Source organism: Dipodomys ordii, unplaced genomic scaffold (assembly GCF_000151885.1).
Source record: "Dipodomys ordii isolate 6190 unplaced genomic scaffold, Dord_2.0 Scaffold75, whole genome shotgun sequence".
In the NCBI taxonomy this organism is placed as follows: domain Eukaryota; kingdom Metazoa; phylum Chordata; class Mammalia; order Rodentia; family Heteromyidae; genus Dipodomys; species Dipodomys ordii.
In genome coordinates, this window is record NW_012267291.1 from 5717304 (window position 1) to 5734571 (window position 17268).

The 17268-nt window shown below is 44.8% G+C and overlaps 1 protein-coding gene across 1 annotated transcript in view; it reads left to right on the forward strand.

Moving 5' to 3' along the window:
* Positions 1–16917, forward strand: part of Adnp (activity-dependent neuroprotector homeobox) — a 29911-nt gene extending 12994 nt beyond the window's left edge. Inside the window, exons 2-4 of the mRNA XM_013024344.1 lie at positions 8014–8126; positions 10467–10559; positions 12762–16917. Of these exons, the coding sequence (XP_012879798.1) occupies positions 8019–8126; positions 10467–10559; positions 12762–15857 (3297 nt within the window). The 5' untranslated portion in view covers positions 8014–8018 and the 3' untranslated portion in view covers positions 15858–16917. The remainder of the gene's footprint in view (positions 1–8013; positions 8127–10466; positions 10560–12761) is intronic.
* The last annotated feature ends 351 nt before the right edge of the window (positions 16918–17268 follow it).

Sequence of the window (17268 nt, forward strand, 5' to 3'; positions counted from 1 at the left end):
GCTGGCAGTCCTAGCTACTCAGGAAGCTGAGATCTGAGCTGAGGATCTCAGTTCAAAGTCAGCCCAGGGGCTGGGAAGGTGGCTCAGTGGTAGAGCGCTTGCCTTGCACGCGTGAAGCCCTGGGTTCGATTCCTCAGCACCACATAAGCAAAAAGAAAAAAGCCGGAAGTGGCCCTGTGGCTCAAGTGGTAGAGTGCTAGCCTTGAACTGAAGAGCTGAGGGACAGCACCCAGGCCCAGAGTTCAGGCCCCACAACCGGACCCAAAAAAAAAAAAAAAAGCCAGCCCAGGCAGGAAAGTCTGTGAGACTCTTATCTCCAGTTAACCACCAGAAAACCAGAAGTGGCTGTGGCTCATAGTGGTAAAATGTTAGAGCCTTGAGCAAAAAAGAGCTCGGGGGCAGCACCCAAGCCTGAAGTGAAAGCCCCACAACAGGAAAAACAAAAATGCAAACAAGACTCAATAATATTGCCTGCCGTTTCTTGACTTTGAGTTTTCTAATGCAATTACCCTAACCAATATAATTTATGCTCGTTATTCAAGCTTAGTTTTCAGTACAAGTGTGTCACTATTTGCACAAAGTAGCTTCTTTTCCTGGTCCTTCCAACTTACCTAAAAGAATCTAATTTTTAAGCCTCAGTTCTTACTATTTTCCAGTAAGACTAAGGAAAGAGGAGAGTATACTTTTGTTACCTCAGTTCTGTCTGCTAATCCAGAACATTCTGCTCCTGGATAGTTAGAATTACCTGCTCGTTCTGTGGTTGTTGGGGTTGGGAGAGGAAAAGGTTTTAGTACTGCCTTTCAGAGAGTGAAAGCCGATTCTATACAAAAGGGCACTGAGTAGTTGATTATGTCCAGTCTGAATGTAGGCTATCCATATGGTCACTCACTTGAGGGTCGTTCCATTTGTAAAAATAGAAATATATAGCCTTTTTACAACTGGCTTAAATGTGAATGCCTATGCTTCCCCTTTGGATGCAGACTAGTAGAGTCAGGACATTGGAAGATTTATGTATTACAGAATTGTACTGTGACCATACTTGGACTTGGTGATTGGTATAGACAGGTGTTAAGTATGCTGCTGGAGCAAAGTAGAAAGGAAAGAAGCTGCATAAATATGAAGATGTTGTCATCTTTCTGCCTGGATAGTTTTTCACTACCTAAATGTTATATTACAGGGTCTCCTCTCAGAGAGAGAGAGGAACATTGTTGGCATCACTTAAACCATTGTAAATCTCTGACTCAAACACCAATACAGGTTTCAGTATTTTAATACTAACATCCACATTAATTGGAGTACTTGGTTTTAACTTCAAGGGTTTGACTTTTCTTATTTTTTGATCTTGGGGCTTGAACTGAAGACCTGGGCACTGTCTGAGCAGTTTTGCTCAAAGCTAGCATTCTGCCACTTGGAGCTCAGATCTACTTTGAGTTTTCTGGTGGCTAAGAGTCTTCACAGACTTTCTTCCCTGGGCTGGCTTTAAACTGCAGTCCTCTGATCTCAGCCTTCTGAGTGGCTAGAGTTATAGGCATGAACCACCAGCACCTGGCTAAGGTCTGACCTTCATATGTACTAATTGAAGTTGATATTTTTAAGAATGAAAGTATTGCTGCATGCTAGTGGCTCACTAGCCTACTATATACCTAGCTACTCAGGAAGCTGAGATCTGAGGATTGTAATTAGAAGCCAACCAGAGTGGGAAAGCCTGTGAGACTTTTATCTCCAGAAAATCCAGAAGTAGGGCTGAGAATGTGGCTTAGTGGTAGAGTGCTTGCCCAGCATGCATGAAGCCCTGGGTTCAATTCCTCAGTACCACATAAACAGAAAGGCCAGAAGTGGCACTGTGGCTCAAGTGGTAGAGTGCTAGCCTTACGCAAAAAAAGCTCAGGGACAGTGCCCAGGCCCTGAGTTCAAGCCTCTGGACTGGCACAAAAAAAAAGGGCAGAAGAAGCCAGGTGCCGGTGGCTCAGGCCTGTAATCCTAGCTACTCAGGAGGCTGAGATCTGAGGATCGCGGTTCAAAGCCAGCCCGGGCAGGAAAGTCCATGAGACTCATATCTCCAATTAACTACCAGAAAACCAGAAATGGTACTGTTGCTCAAGGGGTAGACTACTCTCCTTGACCTGAAGAGCTCAGGGACAGCACCCAGGCCCAAAGTTCAAGCCCCACAACAACAACAACAACAAAAAGGCAGAAGTGGAGCTGTGAGTCGAATGGGTAGAGCACTAGTCTTGCCAAAAATAAAAGATAAACAACTCAGAGACAGTGCTCAGGCCCTGAGTTCAAGCCTCAGCACTAGCACAAAAAAAAATTACATCTGATCCTTTAGGCTAATGAACTGACCCCTGTAACTTTATTTATTTTTTATTTTATTTTGGGTCCAGTCGTGGGGCCTGAACTCTGGGCCTTGACGCTGTCCCTCAGCTCTTCAGCTCAAGGCTAGCTTTCTACCCCTTGAGCCACAGCTCCACTTCCAGCTTTTTTCTTTTTGCTTATGTGATGCTGAGGAATCGAACGCAGGGCCTCAGGCATGCAAGGCAAGCCTCTACCACTGAGCCACCTTCCCAGCCCTCCCTATAACTTTATGTACTGATCGAACTATTTTATTAGAAAATTTCAGCAAGCTACTCAGGAGGCTGAGATCTGAGGATCACCATTCAAAGCCCGCCCGGGCAGGAAAGTCTGTGAGACTCTTATCTCCAGTAAACCACTCAGAAAATTGGAAGTGGCTCTGTGGCTCAAGTGGCAGAGTGCTCACCTTCCTTGAGCTGAAGAGCTGAGGGACAGCATCCAGGCCCAGAGTTCAAGCCCCACAACTAACACACAAAAAAAAATTAAGTAAACTATTGGAATTCTGCTTTTTTCAAACTTTATGCTTGGATGAATTACCACTGGCCCTGATCTACATGTCAGTAAACTAGGGCCTAAATTTGTACCATTATGGGCTGGTAATGGCTCTACCACTGGTGGCTCAGTGGTAGAGTGCTTGCCTTGCATGCATGAGGCCCTGGGTTCTATTCCTCAGCACCACATAAACAAAAAGAAAAAAGCCAGAAGTGGTGCTGTGGCTCAAGTGGTAGATCGCTAGCCTTGAGCTGAAGAGCTGAGGGACAGCGCCCAGGCCCAGAGGTCAGGCCCCATGACCGGACCCAAAAAAAAAAAAAAAATCAAAGAGATACTTGGAAGCAGGGGACTTGATTCTCCCTTTACATGACCATCTAGAATATTAAGAAATCAAGCCAGGGTTATTAGAGCTGCTTTATAGGAAGTGGGACTCGCTAACATCTTTACTAGTGTGTTTTGGCATATTAAGTTAGTGCCCAAAACTTACAAGAGTTTGGAAACATGAAATAACAAAAATTGCACAGTATAGAATATGCTATGCCGTTTGATTCTTGGGAATGCAATCTATATGTGCAATTTAAAGGCTCTTTTTCCTTCCTGCATTGATTCTTCAAAGGCTTAGTTTGCCTTGCTTTGCTTTTTGAGATGGTCGGAATTACACCTAGTCTTGAGGGTGCTGGGCACATGCATTACTGCTACTAATGAGCCTTGTCAATGAGCTGCCAGCCCTAGCCTGGGTTATTTATTCATTACTTTTGTTTTTGTCACTTTATTTAATCTTGTTTTACTTTCTAATGTCATAGTATGAAGTGCTTTTTCTGCTTTTAAAAATGGGACTAATTGGGGCCACATCCTGATCAGGTCCTTCAGACTTGACCTTGGGCCACTACCCTGGCACTGTCTGTCATCCATTGGATTCTTCCATCTTCCTGAGCCTAGCCTTTGATTAGACCCAGAGTTTTTAGCAGAGTGCTTGTCTTCATACGTAGTTATAATCTGGTTTGTCTGGTGGACTCTGCTCTTAGTTCCCAATGTATCTTCCTTCCCCTGTGTAGACTGGACCTACATGTAGATCATCTCCTGATATTCTAGGTTGTCTGATTTTACCTACCCTCTTGTTACTTGAAGTAAGAAACATGTTTGCTCCAGATACTTGAGAGAAAGGTCACACATATAGTATTTTTGTGCCTTAAATCTGTATAGCTTTAGGGCCTGACTGAGTGCATCCCAGCCATTGACTCTTGTATCCAAAAAAAAATTCAAGAAGGGATTTGGCCTGAATTAGTACAACTAATCCAGGTGGGGCCTCCACCTGGAGTATCATGTGCAAAGATTGATGGGAAAGGGCTGGGAAGTTGGTTCAGGGGTAGAACACTTGCCTTGCATGCCTGAGGCCCTGGGTTCGATTCCTCAGCACCACATAAGCAAAAAGAAAAAAGCCAGAAGTGGTGCTGTGGCTCAAGTGGTAGGGCGCTAGCCTTGAGCTGAAGAGCTGAGGGACAGCATCCAGGCCCAGAGTTCAGGCCCCACGACTGGACCCAAAAAAAAAAAAAGATTGATGGGAAAGGAGGTGGTTAATTTAGCCAAAAGAGGGTTAAAAACATATTCTAAATGATATGTTTACCAAAAAATTAATTCATTGGAACGCTGATGGCTCACGCCTGTAATCCTAGCTGTTCAGGACCTGACATCTGGGGCTGGGGCCATGGTTCAGAACCAGACCAGGCAGGAAAGTCACTGAGACTTTTCTCTACAATTAACTACCCAAAAAAGCTGGGAATAGAGCTGGGTCTCAAGTGGTAAAGTACAAGCCTTGAACACAAAAGTTATAGGGACAACACTCAGAATTCAAGCTCAGGAACCAAAGGAATAACAACAAAAATTAACTTCTGGATTGGGGACATGAGATTCAAGTGGTAGAGCAGTTGCATAGCAAGAATAAGGCCCTGAGTTCAATCTCCAGTATCACCCCCAAAAAGCTAGTCCTTTTCATTGTGAAAAGAGCGTTTGCATTGAGCTTTTGCAAATCCTTTTAGAATTTTGACAGTGTTTTGGCTCTTTCCATATAGTTTTTTTTTAATTAATAAAATCCGAGTCAAAGCATTTCTAAGAATAACATCTTCTGAAAATTTTGTTTGTCCTACTAGACCCATTTCATAAGTGTTACCATTTTGCAGAAGATTCTCCGTTTTCCCTGTTTAGTATTTACTTACTGTCTTACGTGCCATGGCCCATTGACTCTTCCAAGCTTTTTTTTTTTTTTTTTGGCCAGGCCTGTGCCTTAAACTCAGGGCCTGCATGCTGCCCCTGAGCTTCTTTGTGCTTAAAGTTAGCAGTCTACCACTTCAACTACAACACCACTTCTGACTTTTTGTGAGTAGTTTATTGGAGATGAGAGAGTCCCACAAACTTTTCCTGCCCGGGCTGACTTTGAACTGCAGCCTTCAGATCTTAGCCTTCTAAATAGCTAGGATTAGAGGCATGAGGCACCAGCGCCCAGCTACCAAGACTTTTAATTCCAATAAAGCAAAAGCAGAAATGATGATGTGTTTGCCTGAAGGATGATGGATGCCTGTGTCTGAATGGGCTGGGGATGAAGACAGGCTCTACCTGTGGGCATCTCCCTTGTTTTCCTCATGACTGACAGCACCCCTGTCAGCCTTGTGTGGGCACATGCTGCATGTCCACAGAGATACAATGCTAGGATTAGTCCCTTTGTGTATGTGATGTTAGTGCAGGAGGAATGTCCTGCCTATCAGTTATGGTAGGGTGTTCCAGTAGGAGTCTGGACAGACAAGCAAAGTATCTGAGCTCTACTGCCTGAGGGCCAGCTGTGCTGTAGACCCCATCTTCCAGAAGCAAAAGGGGGGAAGAAAACCATGACTTCTTACAGAATAGGTGCCCTGGAAATGATGGGTGCATAGGGAGAGTACAGTGCTATTCAGTTGGATATTTTCCCTTTTTTCTGTCATGAGCAGAACAGGTGATGGTTTTCTAGGAGGAGCTCTCCTTGGTATTGGGGTAATGATGCTGACCTGTTAAGCAGCCTGCATGACAACCAAGAAGAATAAAGAGGATTGGCTTCCAGGGACATACCTAGGGAGAGGTGACGACACTACATCTGTGTGTTCCTGTCAACATCTAGCTCTATGACAGTTTTTGGATTATTATTAGGAATGTTCATCCATAAAAGTAACAATTATAAATATTTAGTGGAGATGTGGCTCAAGTAGTAGATCACCAGCTCTGAGCAAACAAGCCACATGAAGCCAGGCGCTTAACTAGCTACTCAGGAAGCTGAGATCAGAGATCCCAGTTCAAAGCCAGCCTAGGCAGGAAAGTCTGTGAGACTCTTATCTCTAGTTAACCACCAGAAAATCAGAAGTTGTGGCTCCTAGTGGTAGAGTGCTAGCCTTGCAGAAAAGGGTTCAGGGACAGCTCCCAGGCACTGACAAAAAAATTAGTGAAAGCTTGAGGCCCTAAGTTCAAGCCCAAGTACCAACACATACACAGTACATAATTTTCCTTTGTTTTGAAAAATGAAGAACTAGCCCTTGATCTCAGAAGCAAATTTTAGTGGAGATTTTCTTTTTTAAGCAATTGTTTCCTTGTTGCAGGCTCAGGAAGTGTCTGTTCTGGGAAAGGGAGCTATGTGGCTAGAGGATATGGAAGGGCGCCTTCTTTGCTTGTCTTCTGTACTGGCCTGGCAGAGACACGAGCTCCTGCTTCATAGCTACCTACCAGGACTGTGAGAGGGCAGAAATGTCATTTGTAATGAATGCTTTTCCTCTTTGGAGCCCAGTTAAACTTCGGTACATTAGAGGATATTTTGAGACATCTAAGTTATGGAAATGTATCCAGGTCTGCAATTTCTGGGAGTTCTTGTTTGAGGAGATTTCACTTTTTTCTCTTTCCACTTTTCATAGTTAACAATTTTTTTGATTGGAGTAATGAAGCAGCTTTATTACATTTGGGTTAATTGACTTGCAGTGGAAGTAGTATTCAAATAGTACATTTATTAAAATATTTACCTATGTTAAATTTTAGTTCTTGGTGCTTTGGCATTTGTTTGTGCTAGTATGGTTTTAGAAGGTTTTTTGTTTTGTTTTGTTTTTTATCGGTTGTGGGGCTTAAACTCTGGGTCTGGGCACTGTCCCTCAGCTGTTTAGCTCAAGGCAAGCATTCTACCATTAGAGCCACAGCACCACTTCCAGTTTTCTGGTGTCTTATTAGAGATAAGAGTCCCACATACTTTCCTGCCCAGGCTGGCTTTGAACCACAATCCTCTGATCTCAGTCTCCTAAGTAGCTAGGATTACAGGGGTGAACTACCGGCACCCAGCAGAGGTACTTTATTCTGCAAAATTATTTTGGATTCGGATTAGTAAAATGATGGTAATTCTCAATTCTCTGGAAGCATTTGTAGTCATGTTAGAACCCTATAAAGTATTCTCAAATTTTATTACCTACAAACCAAGATTTGTATTTAATAAATTGATCAGATTCTTTAATTTTACTTATTTAATAAGCTGATCAAAGTTTCTGACTTGATGTATTAGGATCACTAGCAGTGTTTTGGATCCCCTAAAGCCTGTATAGTTTCCATATGCTCTGGTGCTGAGCTCAGACTCCTTCCCTCCTCCACACTTAACCCAGACATATGTGGGTTCCTTTGTCCAGGTGTGTTTTACTGGCTGTGGACAGACACTGCTAAACATACTGTTTAAGAACCCACAGCAGTGAGCAGGACATTCCCAGACAACAAAGCTTCCCTGGCCCTCACAATTGTTGGTAGTCATGGTGAGAGGGTGAGCACTTTGGTATTTTCAGAGTTTCATCACCATGAGGAAAAAGCACTCATACTTGATTTTAAAATAATTACTTGGTTGGTATTGTTTCCCTAATTCTCACCTTTTCAAGTTTATTGTTAAAATTGCTCTTTAAAACAATCAGAATTGTGTCAGGTTAGACTCAAAGGTCAATCTCTAATAGCAGGTGTTGTATTAGAAAATAGAAATAGTGAGTACTTATTTTGTTGCAAAATCTACTAGAACAGTGTTCTCCTCTCTAGTCGGATAGAACCAGGGTTTGGGGTCCTATAGCAGTGCAATTAGTAAATATTACACGTTGTACATGTTTTGACTTTGACTTAAATTTTTTTTTCCAATAGAAACTATGTTCCAACTTCCTGTCAACAATCTTGGCAGTTTAAGAAAAGCCCGGAAAACTGTGAAAAAAATACTTAGTGACATTGGGTTGGAATACTGTAAAGAACATATAGAAGTAAGTAGCATGCCGTTTTTAATTTTAACCTAACTCCACTTCTCATCCGTTACTGTGTTTCAGGTCAGATGTGATCTGAATTTTAGTTACAGCACTAACTTGGTCAGCTCTCTCAGTACACTTGTTCCCTTCTCCCTAACATGGGCTCTTTCATCTTTGCATCCTAAGCTAAAACAGCTGTCTTGAAAGATGTCGGGCATTGTACCAGGTACTTTAAAGTTGCCTGTAACTTTAGTGCTTAAAACCTTGAAGGCAGGAATGTAGGAATTCTAGTCTACAGGTTACAAAAGGGAAATGATAAGGAGTAGTTCCATTTCACAGCCGAGGAAAGGGCTGTGGGACTCCAGGGTCTGTTCACATTCTGAGAGTGTTCTGGAGGACTTTCTAGGTCTTGGGCAAGGTTGTTGGGGTACTTGTTTTCTCTCCTTAGGATCTGAACTTTTGTCAGCCCTTTTGGCCCTCTGGAGAACACGGTCTTCCCCTCGTAGAGCAGGCCAGCCTCTACAGCTGGAGCTTTTCCCACACCTGAGCAATAGCCTCCCTGTTTTTCCAGATCTTGTCACTAGTTGGTCAGATCCTTCGGTTGAAATGTTGAGGCGTTTTCCCATGAACCTTTTAAGTTCCAGCTGGCCAAAGAATGCAGCTGCCTTGTTTGACCATGTAACCCCATCACCCAGGCCAGGACTTAGCACTTGTAGTACCTGCTCTGAGCATGTTTGGTGACTGGAATTAGAATTAGAGAGCAGTCCATTCATAAAACAGGTTTTCCTCTGCTGAGTGCCATTAATAATATTCTAGGACCACATCATGGAAACAAGTTTCTCAAAAGTGGGCTTCTCTAATGGTGGGTGTCCAGGGTGGAAGGAGTCCTTCCAACCCACCTGGGTCAGGGAGATGTCCTGGATGAGACGGTCCATTCGCTCTGCCCTTGGAGGGCATCATCTTCACAGAGGTCTGCGTTTGATTTGTCCCTCCCATTATTGCACACATTTGATAACTCTGGAATTTGCTTATACTTGATTTTCCACCCAGAACTATGAGCCATTTCAGAGCAAGGGAACTTCACCCTAGATTTTACCTTTCTTGTCTATGGTGGAGGGTGGCATTTAAATTTTCACTTGTATGAATTTAACATCATATGCTTACTTTCTTTGAAAGTAAAGCTATCTTTCCTTTTTTTATTTTAAAAATCTTAAATTTCAGCTGAGCTCCATGGGTTAAGCCTATAATCCTAACTACTTAGGAGGCATAGATCAGGAGGTCACAGTTCAAGGTCATCCTGGGCATGATGAGCTCAGTGGCGCATGCTTGTAGTCTCCAGCAGTACAGGGCAGCAGAAGTAGGAGAATCACAGCCCAGGCCAGCTAATAGATAAAGTGACTCTACCTCACAAATAGCCGTGCCACTGGGCACTGGTAGTTCACACCTGTAGTCCTAACTAGCTACTCAGGAGGCTGAGAAATTGGGGTTAAAGGCCAGCTGTAGCAAGAAAGTCTGTAAGATTCTTATCCGTAATGAGTCACCAAAAAAGCTGGAAGTGGAGGTGAGGCTCAAGTGGTAGAAGGCTAGCCTTGAGTGAAAAGGCTGGACTTTGAGTTCAAGTCCCAGTATTGACACAAAAATATGCAAAAGTAGCTAGAGGTGTGGCTCAGGTAGTAGAACACCTGCCTAGCAAGTATGAGATCCAATACACCAACAATTTTTCTTTTATGCTGGTCCTGGGGCTTGAATGCTGTCCCTGCACTGCTGTCTGCCAGCGCCAGCTTCAAACCACGGTCCTCAGCTCTCAGCTTCCCAGGTGGCTAGGATCAGAGTTTCCTTCCTGACTCAGTCTCCAAGAGTCTCCTCATTGTTCATTTTTCTTCAGTGTCACACCTGCAGTGACTGTTGCCGGAATACCCACCACTGTAACTGGTACTGCTGCCCAATGTATTCATGTGCCACTGCTGCTTTTTTTTTTTTTAACCAGTCCTGGGGCTTGACCTCAGGGCCTAGGCACTGTCCCTGAGTTTGTTTGGCTCAAGACTAGCGCTCTACCACTTGAGCCACAGCACCACTTCCAGCTTTTTCAGTGTATGTGGTACTGAGGAATCAAACCCAGGGCTTCATGCATGCTAGGCAAGCACTCTACCACTGAGCCACCTTCCCAGCCCTGTGACTACATTTTTATGCCTAATTACAACTTCCAGTTTCTCAGACAACTGGCCCTTGACTTTTTAACAGTCCTAGTTTAGTTATTGGTAGAGTTGGTTTTATTGTGCCTTTCCCTGCCTCTAGTTTAGATGTAGACTTGATATCATAGAGTTAATACCATTGTAAACTTTTTTCACTGTTTTCTAGGATTTTAAACAGTTTGAACCTAATGACTTTTATTTGAAAAACACTACATGGGAGGATGTAGGACTATGGGACCCTTCGCTTACAAAAAACCAGGTAAGTACACACACAGGGATATCTCACAGTGACAGACAATAGCCTTGGTGCACATTTTCTGCTATACCCTTTCATACTAAAACAGTTATTGAATTTTGGAAGGTCTATACTGCGTGCGTGCGTGCGTGCATGCGTGAGTGAGTGAGTGATGTTAAGTAGTAGGGAAAACAACTTTTTGCTGTTTTTCTCATGAGATTGAAATTGCTTATAAAAATCAAAGGGAGGGGCTGGGAAGGTGGCTCAGTGGTAGAGCGCTTGCCTTGCATGCACGAGGCCCTGGGTTCCATTCCTCAGCACCACATAAGCAAAAAAAAAAAAGCCGGAAGTGGCGCTGTGGCTCAAGTGGTAGAGTACTAGCCTTGAGCTGAAGAGATGAGGGACAGCACCCAGGCTCAGAGTTCAGGCCTCACGACCTGACCCAAAAAAAAAAAAAAATCAAGGGAGCGGGGCACTGGTGGCTCATGCCTGTTAGCTACTCAGGAGGTTGAGATCCGAGGATCGAGGTTCAAAGCCAACCCGGGCAGGAAAGTCCGTGAAACTCTTATCTCCAATAAACCACCAGAAAACCAGAAGTGGCAACGTAGCTCAAGTGGTAGAGTGCTGGCCTTGAGCTGAAGAGCTGTGGGACAGTGCTCAGGCTCAGAGTTGAAGGCCCACGACCGACCAAAAAAAAAAGAATCAAGGGGAATTTTATTCCTTCCAAGTTCTGAGGCTTATGATCCACCAGTATTCCTTCCATAGGTGCTTTGACTCTCCAACATTCTGTTTCTCCAGTTAGGCATCACTGTCCTATGTCTGTGTTGCCAGCCTTGTGTTTCTAGAAAGAAAAAAGCTAAACTTTCCTGCTCTGTATTGATAGCACTATCTCTATGGGAGGGTTACAAATTATGTTCAAAACATTAATCTGCAGCACCAACAGTTTTCAATAGATGAAGATACAATGAAAATAAAAGTATAAATGATATTTCTTCATAAAGAGAAATGATTATCTGTTCCAATTCTAACATACTTAGCTAACAATCTGTACTTTCAATTCAAAGACATTTGAGGGAATTTTTACTAACCCTCTAGGAAAAAATATGAACCAGCAATCTTAGAGTAGGACAGCTTTCCACCCTTTCTATGAGTCCTTAGCGCTTAGCAACAGGGTTGAGCTTTGAGGAAGAGACTTTCATTTGGGTTCCAACCAGTATCTGAAGGGGAGCCAGTTTCTAGGGAGAAAAGATAATGTCTCACCTAACATATGTTCACTTGTCTTCATCTAAGGGGATCAACTCCAGTAATTCTGAAAGTTCTTTGGTGTCACTATATTTTGCATCACATTATTGTCTTTTAAACACCATATCCCCCTCAGTCTGTAGGATAGTTTCATTTAAATTCTCCATTTGAGTTAAAGAAGCTGTCATTTGGGCTGGGAATGTGGCTTAGTGGTAGAGTACTTACCTAACCTGGGTTCAATTCCTCAGTACCACATAAGCAGAAAGGGCTGGAAATGGTGCTGTCACTCAAGTGGTAGAGTACTAGCCTTGAGCAAAAGAAGCTCAGGGACAGTGCCCAGGCCCTGAGTTCAAGCCCCAGAATAGGCCAAAAAAAAACCCAGCAGTAGCTGTAATTTCATCAACCTTGTGAGGCTGCTGTCTTTTATAAGAGGAAGCTGACATCCCCAATTAGCTTTCTGGTCCACAGAAAAGCCCGAGTGCTAAACTATACTTTGGGTTAGAGAAGAAACTTTTTGAAATTTGCCTTTTTCTATGAAAAATTTTCCATGATAGAAAGGATAAAATGTACATGTTTATTCTTTACAGTTGCCTAACTACACTGAAACCATCTAGGCCTCTTGACTATATTGTAAATCTGAGCCTTTGATCAAAAGTGGTGATAAGTTCATGTTAGCATAGGGTTGTTTCTGTCAGTGTTTATCTTGAAGCCATTTGCCTTTGACTTGCCTGAAACAAGTCGATATGTAGGACCGGTCCTTTCTAAATCCCGAGGAAGAACTTAAAATGTTGTCTTTCACTTCTATCAGGGGACATAAAAGTACCTTCTCATAAGTTCTGCTCGAGGAGAACTCATACTGAAATCTGTGCATTATTACAGTCCCTTCTAGAACCGGATCCTGGGATTCTGGGGAGCCAGCGAGCCTATGCGGCTTACCTGAAGCGGCGTTCTCATGTCTGATGCTTGTTCTGCTTATCTCTCTAGGACTATCGGACAAAACCTTTTTGCTGCAGTGCTTGTCCATTTTCCTCAAAATTCTTCTCTGCCTACAAAAGTCATTTCCGGAATGTCCACAGCGAAGACTTTGAAAATCGGATTCTCCTTAATTGCCCCTATTGTACCTTCAATGCCGACAAAAAGACTTTGGAAACACACATTAAAATATTTCATGCTCCAAATGCCAGCGCACCAAGTAGCAGCAGCCTCAGCACTTTCAAAGATAAAAACAAAAATGATGGCCTTAAACCTAAGCAGGCTGACAGTGTAGAGCAGGCTGTTTATTACTGTAAGAAGTGCACTTACCGAGACCCTCTTTACGAAATCGTTAGGAAGCACATTTACAGGGAACATTTTCAGCATGTGGCAGCACCCTACATAGCAAAGGCCAGCGAGAAGTCACTCAATGGTGCAGTCCCCTTGGGTGCAGGTGCCCGGGAAGAGTGTAGTATTCACTGCAAACGATGCCTTTTTATGCCAAAGTCCTATGAGGCTTTGGTGCAGCATGTCATTGAAGACCACGAACGCATAGGCTATCAGGTCACTGCCATGATTGGGCACACAAACGTGGTGGTTCCCCGGTCCAAGCCCTTGATGCTGATTGCCCCCAAGCCCCAAGAGAAGAAGGGTGTGGGGCTCCCTACAAGAATCGCTTCCCTTGCTTCTGGAAACGTCCGGTCTTTACCCTCACAGATGGTCAGTAGACTGTCAATACCAAAGCCTAACCTAAATTCCACAGGGGTTGGTGTGATGTCCGGTGTGCACCTGCAGCAGAACAGCTTTGGAGTCAAGGCTGTGGGCCAGAGCTATGGCGTTGGTCAGTCCATGAGGCTGGGCCTGGGCGGTAATGCTCCTGTTTCCATCCCCCAGCAGTCTCAGTCTGTGAAGCAGCTGCTTCCGAGTGGAAACGGAAGGTCTTATGGGCTTGGGGCGGAGCAGAGGTCCCAGGCTCCAGCCAGGTACTCCCTACAGTCTGCCAGTGCTGCCGCGCTCTCATCCGGTCAGCTGAAGTCTCCGTCCCTCTCCCAGGCACAGGCATCTAGAGTACTCAGTCAGTCCAGTTCCAAACCAACCGCCGCGGCCACCGGCCCTTCCCCACCCAACACCTCCGCAACCCAGAAGTGGAAGATCTGCACAATCTGTAATGAGCTTTTTCCTGAAAATGTATATAGTGTGCACTTCGAAAAAGAACATAAAGCCGAGAAAGTCCCAGCGGTAGCCAACTACATTATGAAAATACACAATTTCACTAGCAAATGCCTCTACTGTAATCGCTATTTGCCCACAGATACCTTGCTCAATCATATGTTAATTCATGGTCTGTCCTGTCCATACTGCCGTTCAACGTTCAATGACGTGGAGAAAATGGCTGCTCACATGCGGATGGTTCATGTGGACGAAGAGATGGGCCCCAAGACGGATTCCACTTTGAGTTTCGACTTGACGTTGCAGCAGGGCAGTCACACGAACATCCACCTCCTGGTCACCACGTACAACCTGAGGGACGCCCCCGCCGAGTCCGTGGCCTACCATGCCCAGAACAACCCTCCCGCTCCTCCGAAGCCGCAGCCCAAAGTGCAGGAGAAGGCCGATGTCCCCGTGAAGAGCTCCCCTCAAGCTGCAGTGCCCTACAAAAAGGATGTCGGGAAAACACTTTGTCCTCTTTGCTTTTCAATCCTCAAAGGACCCATATCCGACGCCCTTGCCCATCACTTACGGGAGCGCCACCAGGTCATCCAGACAGTGCACCCGGTGGAGAAAAAGCTCACCTACAAATGCATCCATTGTCTGGGCGTGTACACCAGCAACATGACCGCCTCCACCATCACTCTGCATCTGGTGCACTGCCGGGGAGTGGGGAAGACCCAGAACGGCCAGGACAAGACGAACGCGCCCTCGAGGCTCAATCAGTCTCCAGGTCTGGCCCCGGTGAAGCGCGCCTATGAGCCAGTGGAGTTTCCCTTGCTGAAGAAGCGGAAGCTGGATGATGACAGCGATGCCCCTGGCTTCTTTGAGGAGAAGCCCGAAGAGCCTGTTGTTTTAGCTTTAGACCCCAAGGGTCATGAGGATGATTCGTACGAAGCCAGGAAAAGCTTTCTAACAAAGTATTTCAACAAACAGCCCTACCCCACCAGGAGAGAAATTGAGAAGCTAGCTGCCAGTTTATGGCTGTGGAAGAGTGACATCGCTTCCCATTTCAGTAACAAAAGGAAGAAGTGTGTTCGCGATTGTGAAAAGTACAAGCCCGGAGTGCTCCTGGGCTTCAACATGAAAGAACTGAACAAAGTTAAACACGAGATGGATTTCGATGCTGAGTGGCTGTTTGAGAATCATGACGAGAAGGACTCCAGAGTCAACGTGAGTAAGACAGTTGACAAGAAGCTAAGCCTTGGGAAGGAAGAGGACAGTTCCTCAGATAGCTTTGAAAATTTAGAAGAAGATTCCAACGCAAGTGGTAGCCCTTTCGAGCCTGTTTTCGAAGTTGAGCCCAAAATTCCTAATGATGATCCGGAGGAACACGTGCCGAAGGTAACTCCAGCCGAGGCCTTAGAATCTGAGGAGGAGCCAGGCCAAAAAGAGGAGGAGAGTCCAAAACACGAAACCATTCATTTGACTGAGGAGCCTGCCTCCGACAGCGAGGACGAGCAGGACGACGACGTGGCGGAGTGGAAGGACGGGCCTTCCCCAGCCGAGAGCGGCCCTGGCTCCCAGCAGGTGTCAGACTCTGAGGATAACGCGTGTGAAATGAAGCCAGGAACTTGGTCAGATGAGTCTTCCCAGAGCGAAGACGCCAGGAGCAGCAAGCCAGCTGCCCAAAGAAAGGCTGCTGTGCCAGCTGACGGGGAGCAGTTGAAGTGGAAGAATAGTTCCTATGGAAAAGTGGAAGGGTTTTGGTCCAAGGACCAGTCACAGTGGAAGAGTGCGTCGGAGAGCGCTGAGCGCTTATCTAGCCCCCAGATGGAGTGGCAGAACAGCGCCATTGACAGTGAGGAGGGGGAGCAGTTTGACGGCGTGACTGACGGGGTAGCCGAGCCCATGCATGGCAGCCTGGCGGGAGTGAAACTGAGCAGCCAGCAGGCCTGAGCGCCTCGCCCCTCCACCCAAGGACTCGTAGACTGTTCTTTGCCCACCTGGCCACAGAGCTGGCTTCCGACTGGTGCCACCTGTGGAGACTGGCAGCAGGCTGTGGGGGACATGTGGCTATTTCTCAGTCTATGGCGCACGACTGATTGGCTGATCTTGCTTCAGACCTTTCTCCGGTAGGCACGGTAACTAAATGTGACAAGCCAGAAAGCTGGTGGCTCAGAACGCACATGGGGAAAGCAAAGGCTTGCTTTATCTGCCTTGCAACACCACTTCCCACTGTCAGCGTGTGGTTGGATTGCCTTGAGAGGCGGTGTCCGGCTCACGTGGCGGGCATGCAGGCCAGCGTTCAAGCTACCAGTCTAATGTGTATAGTAGACTCTGGGAAATCAACCTTTTTTTTTTCACGTATTCATTCTGGATAGCTAAAAATGTATATTTGTACAGTCTTTTAGACCTATTCAAGTGATGCTTATGATAATTGTTATTGTGTGCTCCATCTAGATTTGTTTCTTTTTCTTTTTTTTTTTTTAAAGAGTTGCCCTTGCTGTGTAATAAACGCTGTATCTAGCTTACTTAGCAAAAGCTTGGACCTGCGCTAGTATGGACCTTTGGACAGGCTTAGTTTTTGCACATAATCTTGTACAATCTTGGAACAGAGGCCAACCACATAAGATATATATCTGGACTCTCTTGTATTATAGAATTTTTCTTGTTCTGAGTATCCTTGACATTACAGCTGTCAAAAAAAAAACTATTTCAGATATGGTTCTGAAATCTTTTAAGGTTAAAAAAAATATCACACACAAGAACTGACTTTGCAGCTACTAATTTTGACACCTTTTAGGTCTGTATAAAAGTGTGATGTGTTAAAGCAGCAAGCACAGTTGTGCTGCGTTTTGGATATTTAGTTTTTTCTTTAGTTGAACACCATCTTGGTGTTTTCATTTATACCATCTAATATATGACACACTGTTGTAGTATGTATAATTTTGTGGTCTTTATTTCCCTTTGTATTCATTTTAAGCATCTATTAAATAAATTGTTGTATTGTGCTTAATGTAAATACTCGCTTTATTACACACAATGGTCTCCCGTGTCCAGTGTGTCCCGGGCTGTTTGATGCCACCACATGCTTCCCTTCTGGTGGAAATGGCAGCCAGTCACCCTGGAAATGTGTGGGAACCTGCATCTGGTATTTGCATAGAGGATGCTTTCTCTCAAGGCACCTGTTACAAATGCTTTGTTTTTGTGTTTTGCTTTGGGTTAACTGCAAAAATAAACACCCTTGAGTTTTTCAGCTTCCTTTGTTAAGGAGCTAAAGGTCTGAGTGATAAAAGAACGTGAACATAATTTGACATTACGTTCACCAGCAGTCTGAGAGTCTTTGTTCTGAATCACTTGGGCATTC